This window comes from Carassius gibelio, chromosome A3 (assembly GCF_023724105.1).
Source record: "Carassius gibelio isolate Cgi1373 ecotype wild population from Czech Republic chromosome A3, carGib1.2-hapl.c, whole genome shotgun sequence".
Lineage (NCBI taxonomy): Eukaryota > Metazoa > Chordata > Actinopteri > Cypriniformes > Cyprinidae > Carassius > Carassius gibelio.
This window is the reverse complement of record NC_068373.1, coordinates 3,364,731-3,378,346: the sequence shown is the minus strand read 5'-3', so window position 1 is coordinate 3,378,346 and position 13,616 is coordinate 3,364,731. Positions and strand designations below refer to the sequence as shown.

The 13,616-nt window shown below is 42.6% G+C and overlaps 1 protein-coding gene across 3 annotated transcripts in view; it reads left to right on the top strand.

Moving 5' to 3' along the window:
* The first annotated feature begins 644 nt into the window (after window positions 1-644).
* LOC127943852 (uncharacterized) overlaps window positions 645-13,616 on the top strand; it is a 100,912-nt gene continuing 87,940 nt past the window's right edge. The window contains exons 1-3 of one of the 3 annotated variants that reach the window (XM_052539952.1): window positions 645-890; window positions 953-1,169; window positions 1,248-2,399. In XM_052539952.1, the coding sequence (XP_052395912.1) occupies window positions 747-890; window positions 953-1,169; window positions 1,248-1,309 (423 nt within the window). In that variant the 5' untranslated portion in view covers window positions 645-746 and the 3' untranslated portion in view covers window positions 1,310-2,399. Of the gene's footprint in view, window positions 2,400-13,616 lie in introns of those variants that run through there. The other 2 variants (XM_052539951.1, XM_052539950.1) reach the window with 2 other exon arrangements.

Genomic DNA, 13,616 nt, shown 5'->3' with positions numbered 1-13,616 from the left:
GGGCCAATCGGAACCTGACTCAACTCTGGAAAGTCAATGGGCACCTGACTCAACTCTGGAAGGTTGTTCATGAAGATCCCCAGTGACTTGACTCAGTCCTTGAAGATCACCGGTGACTTGACTCTGTCCTTGAAGATCACCAGTGACTTGACTTGACTCTGAAAGGTCAACGGTGACTAGCCTTGTCTCTGGAAAGCCCTAGTAGCTAATCCTGACTCTGGAAGGTCAAAGGTGACTAACCCTGACTCTGGAAGGTCAATGGTGACTAACCCTGACTCCGGAAGGTCAACGGTGACTAACCTTGACTCTGGAGGGTCCACGAGCACCTGACTAGACTCTGGAGGTTCAACTGGAACCTGGCTCAACTCTGGAAAGTCAATGGGCACCTGACAATGGGCACCTGACACCTGATTGTAAATTCATCACAGTGACGTCACTTCCTGTCTGTTGTTGACGGCTGTACTACGTTTGAGCTCCGTCACTATATTCTTTTCATTTACTATTTTTAACTTAAAAATCAATTTTATACATCATTGTTTCCGTTTATATAACGCGTGAATATATCCTCTATTGTATTCTACAACAAAAACAATCAGAGCGCCTCGCTATCACTAGTTTTATTTTGATCTCCCGGGTCCGCTATTAGCTTTTAGCATCAGCAAGCGTGGTTGCTGCTAACTGCGCTTACATTGCTAATACTCTATTCTCACACATTACCACTGCTGTACTCACTGTTACTTGCTTTAATGGCGGATGAATGTCTCCACTCTGTGCAGCTCGAGCTCGAGGCCGTGGGGAAGCAGATTCGCGACCTGGAACAGAAGCAGGCCCAGCTGAGAGAGCGGAGAGCCGCGCTGGAATCATCCCGGGCTGACGCTCACAAGTCCGGGGTAAGTATACAGCGTACTGTTAACAGTCCCACCACGTCTACTCCGTGTGTTTCTCTGCGCAGGCCCGGTGCACCCAGGACGCGATCTTCCCAGATGTCCTTCACTGCGACGCCGGGACACCACGGACCCTGGGTGCATCCACAGCGGAGGACGCGAGCTGGGTCCCGGGCGACTACTTCTCCCCCTCCTGCCTTCGAGATCTCCATCCAGAACCGCTTCGCTCCCCTCCGCGAGACAGGACGCGACGCTGTGATCATCGGAGACTCCATCGTCCGACACGTAAGTGCTACGTTAGCCGAAGGTAAAGTGCACACTCATTGTTTGCCTTGTGCTCGTGTTCTCGATGTTTCTGCGCAGATACCCGCGATCCTGAAGGACGGCGAGAGCCCCAGAGCGGTCGTGCTTCACGCCGGAGTTAACGACACCACGCTGCGGCAGACGGAGACGCTGAAGAGGGACTTCAGGAGCCTGATCGAGACGGTTCGCAGCACGACGCCCGCGGCGACGATCGTCGTGTCAGGACCACTGCCCACGTATCGACGAGGACACGAAAGGTTCAGTAGACTTTTTGCTTTAAATGAATGGTTGTTGTCATGGTGTAAAGAACAGAAACTGCTATTTGTTAATAACTGGAATCTTTTCTGGGAGCGTCCTAGACTGTTTCGCGCTGATGGATTACACCCCAGCAAAATTGGAGCGGAGCTTCTCTCTGACAGCATCTCCAGGACACTTCGCTCCATGTGACTAGTAAGACAATTCTCAAATAAGCATTATGATGAGTTTTGCTCCAACCGCTTAAATGCTAAAAGTACTTGCGCTGTAAAACCTATTAAGACTGTGTCTGTTCCCCGAATAGTGAGGTCAAAATATAAATATAATGTAGGATCTAGAAAAAATCTTATCGTTATTAAACCAGAAAAATGTAAAGTAAATGAACAAAAACAATTTTTAAAGTTTGGGCTCATAAATATTAGATCACTCGCACCAAAAGCAGTTATTGTAAATGAAATGATCACCGATAATAGTTTTGATTTACTCTGCTTGACTGAAACCTGGCTAAAACCAAATGATTATTTTGGTCTAAATGAGTCTACTCCACCAAACTACTGTTATAAGCATGAGCCCCGTCAGACTGGTCGTGGCGGGGGTGTTGCAACAATATATAGTGATATTCTCAATGTTACCCAAAAAACAGGATACAGGTTTAACTCTTTTGAAATACTTCTGCTAAATGTTACTCTGTCAGACATGCAAAAGAAATCTAATGTATCTCTTGCTCTGGCTACTGTGTATAGACCACCAGGGCCGTATACAGAATTCCTAAAAGAATTTGCAGATTTCCTCTCAGACCTTCTAGTTACAGTTGATAAGGCGCTAATCATGGGAGATTTTAATATTCACGTTGATAATGCAAATGATACATTAGGACTTGCGTTTACTGACCTAATAAACTCCTTTGGAGTCAAGCAAAATGTCACCGGGCCCACTCATCGTTTTAATCATACACTAGATTTATCGCATGGACTCGATCTTACTGCTATAGATATCGTACCTCAAAGTGATGATATTACAGACCATTTCCTTGTATCGTGCATGCTGCGTATAACTGATATTAACTATATGTCGCAGCGTTACCGTCTGGGCAGAACTATTGTTCCAGCCACCAAAGAAAGATTCGCAAATAACCTGCCTGATCTATCTCAACTGCTAATTATACCCAAAAATACACACGAATTAGACAAAATTATTGACAACATGGGCACTATTTTCTCTAATACATTAGAAGCTGTTGCCCCAATCAAATTGAAAAAAGTTAGAGAAAAACGTACTGTACCATGGTATAACAGTAATACTCACTCTCTCAAGAAATTAACTCGTAGTCTTGAACGCAAATGGAGAAAAACTAACTTAGAAGTTTTTAGAATTGCATGGAAAAACAGTATGTCCAGCTATAGACAGGCTCTAAAAACTGCTAGGGCAGAGCATATACACAAACTCATTGAAAATAACCAAAACAATCCAAGGTTTTTATTTAGCACAGTGGCTAAGTTAACAAATTACCAGACGCCACCTGATTCAAATATTCCACCAACGTTAAATAGTAATGACTTTATGAATTTCTTCACTGATAAAATAGATAGCATTAGAAATACAATAGCGAATGTAGATTCTACAGCGTCTAACACTTCAGTTTCATCCATCGCACCCAAAGATAAACTGCAGTGCTTTACAACCATAGGACAGGAAGAGCTAAATAAACTTATCACTGTATCTAAACCAACAACATGTTTATTAGATCCTGTACCCTCTAAATTACTGAAAGAGCTGTTACCTGTAGCCGAAGAACCGCTTCTCAATATCATAAACTCGTCGTTAACTTTAGGACACGTCCCAAAACCATTAAAGCTGGCGGTTATCAAGCCTCTTATTAAGAAACCAAAACTAGATCCTAGTGTACTGGCAAATTATAGGCCTATTTCAAATCTTCCATTTATGTCTAAAATTTTAGAGAAAGTTGTGTCTGCTCAATTGAGCACCTTCCTGCATAAAAATGATCTGTATGAAGAATTTCAGTCAGGTTTCAGGCCCCACCATAGCACAGAAACTGCACTTGTTAAAATTACAAATGACCTGCTCCTTGCGTCAGACCAAGGCTGCATCTCATTTCTAGTCTTACTTGATCTTAGTGCTGCGTTCGACACCATAGATCATGACATACTCATAGATCGATTACAAAACTATACAGGTATTCAAGGGCAGGCTCTAAGATGGTTTAGATCCTACCTGTCCGATCGCTACCATTTTGTTTACTTAAATGGGGAGTCATCTCATTTATCATCAGTAAAATATGGAGTGCCACAAGGATCCGTCCTAGGTCCCCTTCTATTTTCAGTATATATGTTGCCCCTTGGTAATATTATTAGAAAATACGGAATTAGCTTCCACTGTTATGCTGATGATACTCAGCTATATATCTCAACGAGACCAGATGAAACTTCCCAATTATCTAAGCTAACAGAGTGTGTTAAAAATGTAAAAGATTGGATGACACACAATTTTCTCCAATTAAATTCGGATAAGACAGAGATACTAATTATTGGACCAAAAAACACTACACAGAATCTTGTAGATTACAATCTGCAACTAGACGGATGTACTGTTACTTCCTCTACAGTCAGAAATCTGGGTGTTATATTAGACAGCAATTTGTCTTTTGAAAATCATATTTCCAATGTTACAAAAACTGCATTCTTCCATCTTAGAAACATTGCCAAGCTACGAAACATGTTATCTGTTTCTGATGCAGAAAAGCTAGTTCATGCATTCATGACCTCTAGACTGGACTATTGTAATGCACTTCTAGGTGGTTGTCCTGCTTCGTCATTAAACAAGCTACAGGTCGTCCAAAATGCAGCAGCTAGAGTCCTTACCAGGTCAAGAAAATATGATCATATTACCCCAATTTTACAGTCTCTGCACTGGCTACCTATTAAGTTCCGTATCAGTTACAAATTATCATTACTTACCTATAAGGCCCTAAATGGTTTAGCTCCAGCGTACCTAACTAGCCTTCTACCACGTTACAACCCATCACGCACCCTAAGGTCACAAAACGCTGGACTTTTGGTCGTTCCTAGGATAGCAAAATCCACTAAAGGAGGTAGAGCTTTCTCACATTTGGCTCCCAAACTCTGGAATAGCCTTCCTGATAATGTTCGGGGTTCAGACACACTCTCTCTGTTTAAATCTAGATTAAAAACACATCTCTTTCGCCAAGCATTCGAATAATGTATCTTTTTAACTGTGAGTGTAGTTGCATCTGTTCAAAGGTGCATTTTTATTCATTAACTTGGGTTAAACTAATTTTACTTTGTTGGATCAGCAGCTATGCTAATGATGTCTGTATTTTGTTTTTATGTTTCGCCACGGGATTTACATCCCGTGGTAACTAGGATATACACAAGCTCCAGTCTGGATCCAGAACACCTGAGAAGAGATGATGCTGACCCTTAGAGGACCCCAGATGATGCTACCTTGAATCAACAAACAGAACTAACAATTATTGCTAAATGTGTCACTAAATCATATAATAACTTAATTAATAATATTGATAGTTCATCGTCTAGCTGACTACGTCTTATATTATTATTATTATTTTTTTTTTTTCTAAAATCCTGGCACAAACTATTAGCTACTACTAAATATTGTAGAAACATAATTTTCTGTAAAGTTGCTTTGTAACGATTTATTTTGTAAAAAGCGCTATACAAATAAACTTGAATTGAATTGAACTAGACTCTGGAAAGTCCACAGGAACTAGCCCAGACTCTGGAGGGTCAACGGTGACTAACCCTGACTCTGGAGGGTCGATGGCGACTAACCCTGAATCTGGAGGGTCGACGGTGACTAACCCTGACTCTGGAGGGTCAAGGAACACCTGACTCGACTCTGGAGGGTCATCTGGAACCTGACTTGATTCTGGGGAATCAAGTGGAACGTGACTCGACTCTGGAAGGTCAACAGGAACTAGCCCTGACTCTAGAAGGTCAACGGTGACTAACCCTGACTCTGGAAGATCGACGGTGACTAACCCTGACTCTTGAGGGTCCATGAGCACCTGACTCGACTTTGGAGGGTCCATGAGCACATGACTCGACTCTGGAGGGTCAACCGGAACCTGACTCATCTCTGGAAAGTCAATGGGCACCTGACTTGACTCTGGAAGGTCAACAGGAATCTGACTTGATTCTGGGGAATCAACTGGAACATGACTCGACTCTGAATGGTCAACAGGAGCCTGACTCGACGCTGGACAGTCAACTGGAATTTGACTCGACACTGGAAGATCGACAGGAACTAGCCCTGACTCTGGAAGGTCAACGGTAACTAACCCTGACTCTGGAAGGTCAATGGTGACTAACCCTGACTCTGGAGGGTCCATGAAAACCTGACTCGACTCTGGAGGGTCAACCGGAACCTGACTCAACTCTGGAAAGTCAACGGGCACCTGACGCAACTCAGGAAAACCCACTGTAACTGCCATCCTCTGCAGTGGCTCTGGGCTGACGGCCATGTTGCGCAGCGGCGCTGGGTTGGTGGCCATCATATACTGTGGTGCTGGCTCAGCCGACATGACGTGAACAGTTGTGGGAACCTCTAGGATATTTGACAGCATGGAGAAATAATCCAAAAATGTCTCTGCTGCCATCTTGGGCGTTGGCGCTGAGCTGGCGGCCATCTTGCACTGTGGCACTGGACTGGTGGCCACTTTGTGCTGTGGCGCTATGCTGGCATTCATCTTGCCTCCTGGCGCTGGATTGGCAGCCATCTTGTGCTGTGGCGCTGAGCTGGCGGCCATCTTGCACTGTGGCACTGGACTGGTGGCCACTTTGTGCTGTGGCGCTGTGCTGGCATCCATCTTGCCTCTTGGCACTGGGTTGGCAGCCATCTTGTGCTGTGGAGCTGGACTGATGGCCATCTTGCCTCGTGGCGCTGAGCTGGCGGCCATCTTGTGCTGTGGTGTGGGGCTGGCTTCCATCTTGCCTCGTGGTGCTGGGTTGGCGGCCATGCTGCGCAGCGGCACTGGGTTGGCGGCCATTTTGTGCAGCGACACTGGACTGGTGGCCATCTTGCACAGCGGCGCTGGCTCAGCCAATTTGCGTCTCCTCTCCCCTCTCTGTCCATAATGGGGAAATGGCGGCTCCCATCCGAACCCCCGGGTCAACGGGAGACCACAGTGGAGATCGCTGCCGGACCTATTCTCGACTACACACTCCGGAGCGACCTCCCCCTCCAGAAGTGAGCGCACTAGTGGACACCCAGGAAAACAGAGACTGACAGCGTGACACAAATACCATATAACGTAATTAAATGGAAGTCTAAAAGAGAACTGTGTCATAATGTTGAGCTGTGTTAGATATGTGGGCATATACTCACAGAAAAAAAAAAAATTGTGTTTGAATCATCCATACATCAGATAAGTCCAAGTCCAGACAAAATAATTTAGCCAGAAACCACACTGCCCACACTGGGATGCTCTAATTACTAACTGAGAGTATATAAAGTTTTAAGCACACTTTACACATCTGTGTAAAATGCATCATGCCAGGACTAGCTGGGAGAATGAGAATGTTCATTGTGCTTAAGGCCACTGAAAAGCCAGTTACATACTACTGGCTAAACCTCAACTCTATGTTCATGCTTTCCAACCTGCTGAACAGAATACAACTCTTTCTTCCCACCTAATGCCAGTTTGATGTACAGTACCTTAATCAATATCACACCATATTCATCCATTTAGACCGGAGGAGATCTGGTATTCTAGACAACTGATTTGATCACATCATTAGAAACAAGTGTGAACAATTTTGAGTTGTTGTGTGTAAACGTGTTGTAGTTGTGTTTAACTTTTGCCACATGTATTTACCATTTTGCAACACAGTGCAAAATGTGTCTTAGTGAGTAAGAATGTGTTTAGAGTTTTGCAAAAAGAGTGGATGAGATTTGCAAACAGTGTCTTAACTACCTGAACTTGTTTAAGGTTTTGCCTACAAAGTGACTGATTCGACAAATGGGTTTAGGCCACTGAGCATTGGGTTCATAGAATGAGGTTTAGTGTTTTAGCAGTTGTGAAATATTGTAATAATAGCATTAGTAGTAATATTAATAGTAGTAATAGTAATAATAGCAGTAGTAGTAGTAGTAATAATAATAATAATAGCATTAGTAGTAGTAGTAGTAATATAATATCAATAGCATTAGTAGTAATAGTAGTAGTAATATAACAGTAATAATAATAATAATAATAGCAGTAGTAGTAGTAGTAGGGTTAGCAGCAGTAGTAGTAATATTATTAATAATAGCATTAGTAGTAGTAGTAGTAATAGCATTAGTAGTAGTAGTAGCAATAGTAATATTAATAACAATTAATAGTTGAAGTAATAGTAATAAAAGAATAGCAGTAGTAGTAGTAGCAAAAGTAATAGTAGTAGTAGTAGTAGTAGTATAGCAGCAATAGTAGTAATAATAATAGCATTAGTAGTAATAGTAGTAGTAGCAGTAGTAGTAGTAGTAATAGTAATAATAGAATTAGTAGTAATAATAATAGTAGTAGTAGTAGTAGTAATATCAGTAGTAGTAGCAATATTAATTATAATAGTAGTGCTAGTAGTAGTAGTAGTAAAAATAGCACCAGCAGTAGTAGTAATAATAATAGCATTAGTAGTAGTAGTAGTAGTAATGTAATAAAAATAATAGCAGTAGTGGAAGGAGTAGCAATCGTAATAGTAGTAGTAGTATTAGTAGCAATAGTAATAATAATAGTAGTACTAGTAGTAGTAATAATAGCAGCAGCAGCAGTAGTAGTAGTAGTAGCAGCAGTAGTAGTAAAGATAGTAGTAGTAGTAATAATTGTAATTAAAATAATAGCAGTAGTGGTAGTAGTAGCAATAGTAATACCTCTACTACTACTACTACTACTACTAATAATAATAATAATAGCAACAGTAGTCATAATAATAATAGCATTAGTAGTAATAGCAATAGTAATAATAATAGTAGTAGTAGTAGTAGTAATAATAATAATAATAATAATACAAATAGCAGTGGTGGTAGTAAAAAATAGTAGTAGTAGTAGTAGTAGAAGCAGTAGTAGTAATAATAATAATAGCAGCAGTAGTAGTAATAACAATAATAGCATTAGTAGTAATAACAATAATTGCATTAGTAGTAATAATAATAGTAGTAGTAGTAGTAGTTATAATAATATTAATACTAATAAAAGTAGTAGTAGTAGTAGTAATAGTAATAGTAATAATAACAATAATAACAATAATAATAACAGTGGTGGTAGTAAAAAGTAATAGTAGTAGTAGTAGTAGTAGTAGTAGTAGTAGTAGCAATAGTAGTAGTAGCAGTAGTAGTAATAATAATAATAGCAGCAGTAGTAGTAGTAATAGTAGTGATAATAATAATAGTAGCAGCAGTAGTAGTAATAGTAATAGTAATAGCATTAGTACTAGTAGTAGTAATAGCATTAGTAGTAGTAGCAATAGTAATAATTATTATTATTATAGTAGTAATAATAGTAATAATAATAATAGTAGTAGTATAGCAGCAATAGTAGTAATAATAATAGCATTAGTAGTAGTAGGAGTAGTAGTAGTAATATTAATAATAGCATTAGTAGTAGTAATAGTAGTAGTAGTAGTAGTAGTAGTAGTAGTAGTAATAGCAGTAGTAGTAGTAGTAGTAGTAGTAGTAGTAGTAGCAGTAGTAGTAGTAGTAATAGTAATAATAGCATTAGTAGTAATAATAATAGTAGTACTAGTAGTAGTAGTAAAACTAGCAGCAGTAGTAGTAATAATAATAGCATTAGTAGTAGTAGTAGTAGTAGTAATGTAATAAAAATAATAGCAGTAGTGGAAGTAGTAGCAATCGTAATAGTAGTAGTAGTAGTAGTAGTAGCAATAGTAATAATAATAGTATTACTAGTAGTAGTAGTAATAATAGCAGCAGCAGTAGTACTAGTAGTAGTAGTAGTAGTAGTTATAATAATAGTAATACTAATAAAAGTAGTAGTAGTAGTGATATTAATAGTAATAATAATAATGACAATAATAATAATAGCAGCAGTAGTAGTAATAACAATAATAGTAATAGTAATAATAGCAACAGCAGTAGTAGTAGCAGTAGTAATAGTAGTAATAATAATAATAATAGCATTAATAGTAGTAGTAGTAAAATATGAATAATAGTAATAATAGCAGTAGTAGTAGTAGTAGTAATAGTAGTGATAATCATAATAGTAGCAGCAGTATTAGTAGTAGTAATATAAATGCAACCAAACATATTGATGAGAATTAAACAAAGATAAATTACAATATATAATATATATAATAACATTTCCTATTAGTGAAGTTTTCGCTGTATGATTTCATGGATATTGGCCATGATGGTGCTACACTCATGAGTTCACACCTTCACTGAGATGTGGAGGAGTGTCTGGCTGTGCAGAGGTGCTGTGCGTGACTATCTGAGATACTCCTGTCTGCTGCTCAGGTCGGGGAGGGTGTGAGCACGCAGGGCCCTGTCTCCAGAACAATGACTGCCATTGTGGCGAGCTACAACTGCAGACGCGCAACTCACCGAGAGGAGGAGAGCCCGACCCGGCCCGGCTCATGCACGCACATGTGTGTACACAGTCACAGTCACAGTCACACACCCACACACACACACTCCCTGTCAGCACACACGCTTTATTTATAGTGCTGCATTCCCCTCAGCTTCTATGGAAGAACAGAAGTACTTATTAGTCAGTTCAGTGTCAACATCTGTTCATGCCTTTCGTTTCTTTGAACTGATAGTTATCTGATCATAGATCAAGTGTGATCACTTTCTAAGATCCATACGAGATGCATAGCCGTCTGCTCAGGACGTGGTTTTGACAAGAGCACAAGATGCGACTCAGACGAGTGTTGATGCATCTGGCTACAACTTCACTCCTCTCAACCACAACACAGAAAACAATGAAGATCAGATCAGAACTGACCCGTGAGGTGAAGAGTATGTACCACGGAAATATTTGCCATATGGCATTAGCCTTAACATCATCATGTAGATTAATGGAGTGATATTTGCATATAGTGTGGAGTAGATCACATCAGATAACCAAATGTAGACCGATTGACTGGAGAATATTCTGGTGAAACACTTTTGTATCAGTGTAAATGTCATCTTAACTCTCACAAAAACTTTTCTTTTCCAATGAAATCATTTATAAATAGTTTGGGTAAATAAAAAAATTATAAAAAAAAAAAAATCAAATATATTTTTTAATATTTCAAAGTATACAAAAATATCTCTCTAAAAATATATATTTTTGCCATTCATTCATTCATTCTCTTGGCACTAGATATAGATGCCCACTGCTCCAGGTGTGTGTTCATGGTGTGTTTACTTCTCATTGCTGTGTGTGTGTTCACTGCTGTGTGTGTGTGTGTGTGTGTTCACTACTCCGAGTGTGTGTTCATGGTGTGCTCACTTCTCACTGCTGTGTGTGTGTGTGTTCACTGCTCCGAGTGTGTGTTCACTTCTCACTGCTGTGTGTGTTTGTGTGTGTTCACTGCTCCGAGTGTGTGTTCATGGTGTGTTCACTTCTCACTGCTGTGTGTGTGTGTGTGTGTGTGTTCACTGCTGTGTGTGTGTGTGTGTGTGTTCATGGTGTATTCACTTCTCACTGCTGTGTGTGCACTTGGATGGGTTAAATGCATAGCATCAATTCAGAGTATGGGTTACCATACTTGGCAAATGTCACGACTTTCATTTTTACTTTATATATTGTGACGAGTCAGCTGCCTCCTCCCTGATTATCACCGGCACCCCGTCCTAAATCGCTGCCCTTTACCAGGCTCCCGACTGGAGTGGGTGTGTGAGAGGAGGGGCGCTGGACGAGTCAGGGCTGGCGGCGTGTGATGGGGCACACCTGAAGGAAGTGGAGCCTCATTACCGCCGCTGTTTAAAAGCCCAACGCGCCTCTCCTCAGGAGACCGGTCTCTTCCCCGTTCATGCACACTGGTGTCCTCGTGGGACTCCCGCGCCACCAAGACGTGAGCTGCCGGACCCGCGATCCGGATGGGAACCGCACCCGAATACACGGCCGACGGGCCAGGATGCCGGGCCGTCCATCCCCTACCAGCGCCGTGGCCAATGAGAGAGACGCGGCCGCTAGGAGAAGCCGCCGCCCCTCGCGCCCAGGACCGAGGAGGGGAGCGCGTGCGGCCGCCGGACTCCGCCCCTTGCCTGGACCCTTCCTCGATGAACACTGCCCGACCTACACAAACCCCGCAGCACGACGAGGACACCAGATTCCCTGTTATTTTGGACACTTTCCCCCTTTGGCCACTTTTATTCCCTGTTATTTTATGATTTATGTTAATAAAAGCCTCTCCGAGGCCTGACGCCACGCCCACTGTGTCTGTCTTGTGCTCCTCCCGTGATACTGGTGGAGAATGCGGGCAAGGCGGAGCCTAGACAGCGCAGTTGGGAAACGTCTGGTGACGTCACTCCCTCTCGCTTGCAAACGTTCGTGAGAACCCAGACTGGGACGGAGGAAAACTGGGGACAGCCTCCCAGCCACAAAAGGGGTAAGTGACTTCTGTTATTGTCATTTTACCCTGTGGTTGGTTGAGGCTGTCACTAAAACCTGGTTTCTCTGTCCCTGTTCTGGTGCGCTGCGAGAGGGAGGACCGCCCGGAGAGGAAGCCCCGCCCACTCCGACCGTTTGGAGCCTGGTTGAGGATGGTAGCACTCCCGTGTGGGCGGCGCCCTGGTGACGGGGATGTCGCTTGGGAGGGGGAATGTGACGAGTCAGCTGCCTCCTCCCTGATTATCACCGGCACCCCGTCCTAAATCGCCGCCCTTCACCAGGCTCCCGACTGGAGTGGGTGTGTGAGAGGAGGGGCGCTGGACGAGTCAGGGCTGGCGGCGTGTGATGGGGCACACCTGAAGGAAGTGGAGCCTCATTACCGCCGCTGTTTAAAAGCCCAACGCGCCTCTCCTCAAGAGACCGGTCTCTTCCCCGTGCATGCACACTGGTGTCCTCGTGGGTCCAGGAAGGGTGCGTTGAGGGACTCCCGCGCCACCAAGACGTGAGCTGCCGGACCCGCGATCCGGATGGGAACCGCACCCGAATACACGGCCGACGGGCCAGGATGCCGGGCCGTCCATCCCCTACCAGCGCCGCGGCCAACGAGAGAGACGCGGCCGCTAGGAGAAGCCGCCGCCCCTCGCGCCCAGGACCGAGGAGGGGAGCGCGTGCGGCCGCCGGACTCCGCCCCTTGCCTGGACCCTTCCTCGATGAACACTGCCCGACCTACACAAACCCCGCAGCACGACGAGGACACCAGATTCCCTGTTATTTTGGACACTTTCCCCCTTTGGCCACTTTTATTCCCTGTTATTTTATGATTTCTGTTAATAAAAGCCTCTACGAGGCTTGACGCCACGCCCACTGTGTCTGTCTTGTGCTCCTCCCGTGACAATATTTAGAGAATTATTATTTAAAGGGGGGTGAAATGCTCATTTTCACTCAATCTCCTGTTAATCGTGAGGACCTATAGAGTAGTACTGCATCCTTCATATCTCCAAAAAGTCTTTAGTTTTATTATATTTATAAGAGAAAGATAGTCTGTGCCGATTTTTTTTTCGGAAAAACACGAGTGCCTGGAGGCGTGACGTGTGAGCGGAGCTAAAGAATCACGAGCGCGAGTAGGCTTTTGCGTTGAGAGCGTTTGGAAGCTGTGACATTACCGTGAGGAAAAAAACATCATCCAAAACAAACTGTAGGAGCCAAATTGAGCTTTGAGTTAATTTCATGTTTCTTTCTTGTGAATAGTAGTGTATGTGTGTGCTGTGGATGAATGTGTGAGTGTTTATATATGTATGGCCAGAGGTGTCAAGTAACGAAGTACAAATACTTCGGGGTAAAGTATTTGGGGTATCTATACTTTACTTGAGTAATTATTTTTCAGCCGACTTTTTACTTTTACTCCTTACATTTTCACACAAGTATCTGTACTTTCTACTCCTTACATTTTAAAAATAGCTTCGTTACTGCTATTTCATTTCGGCTTGTTTTCATTCCGGCTTGTCAATATTCTAAAAAAAAAAAAAAAAAAAAAAAAAACCTTTCCAGATAAATCGCGCCACCCGGATGGAGTGAATTTG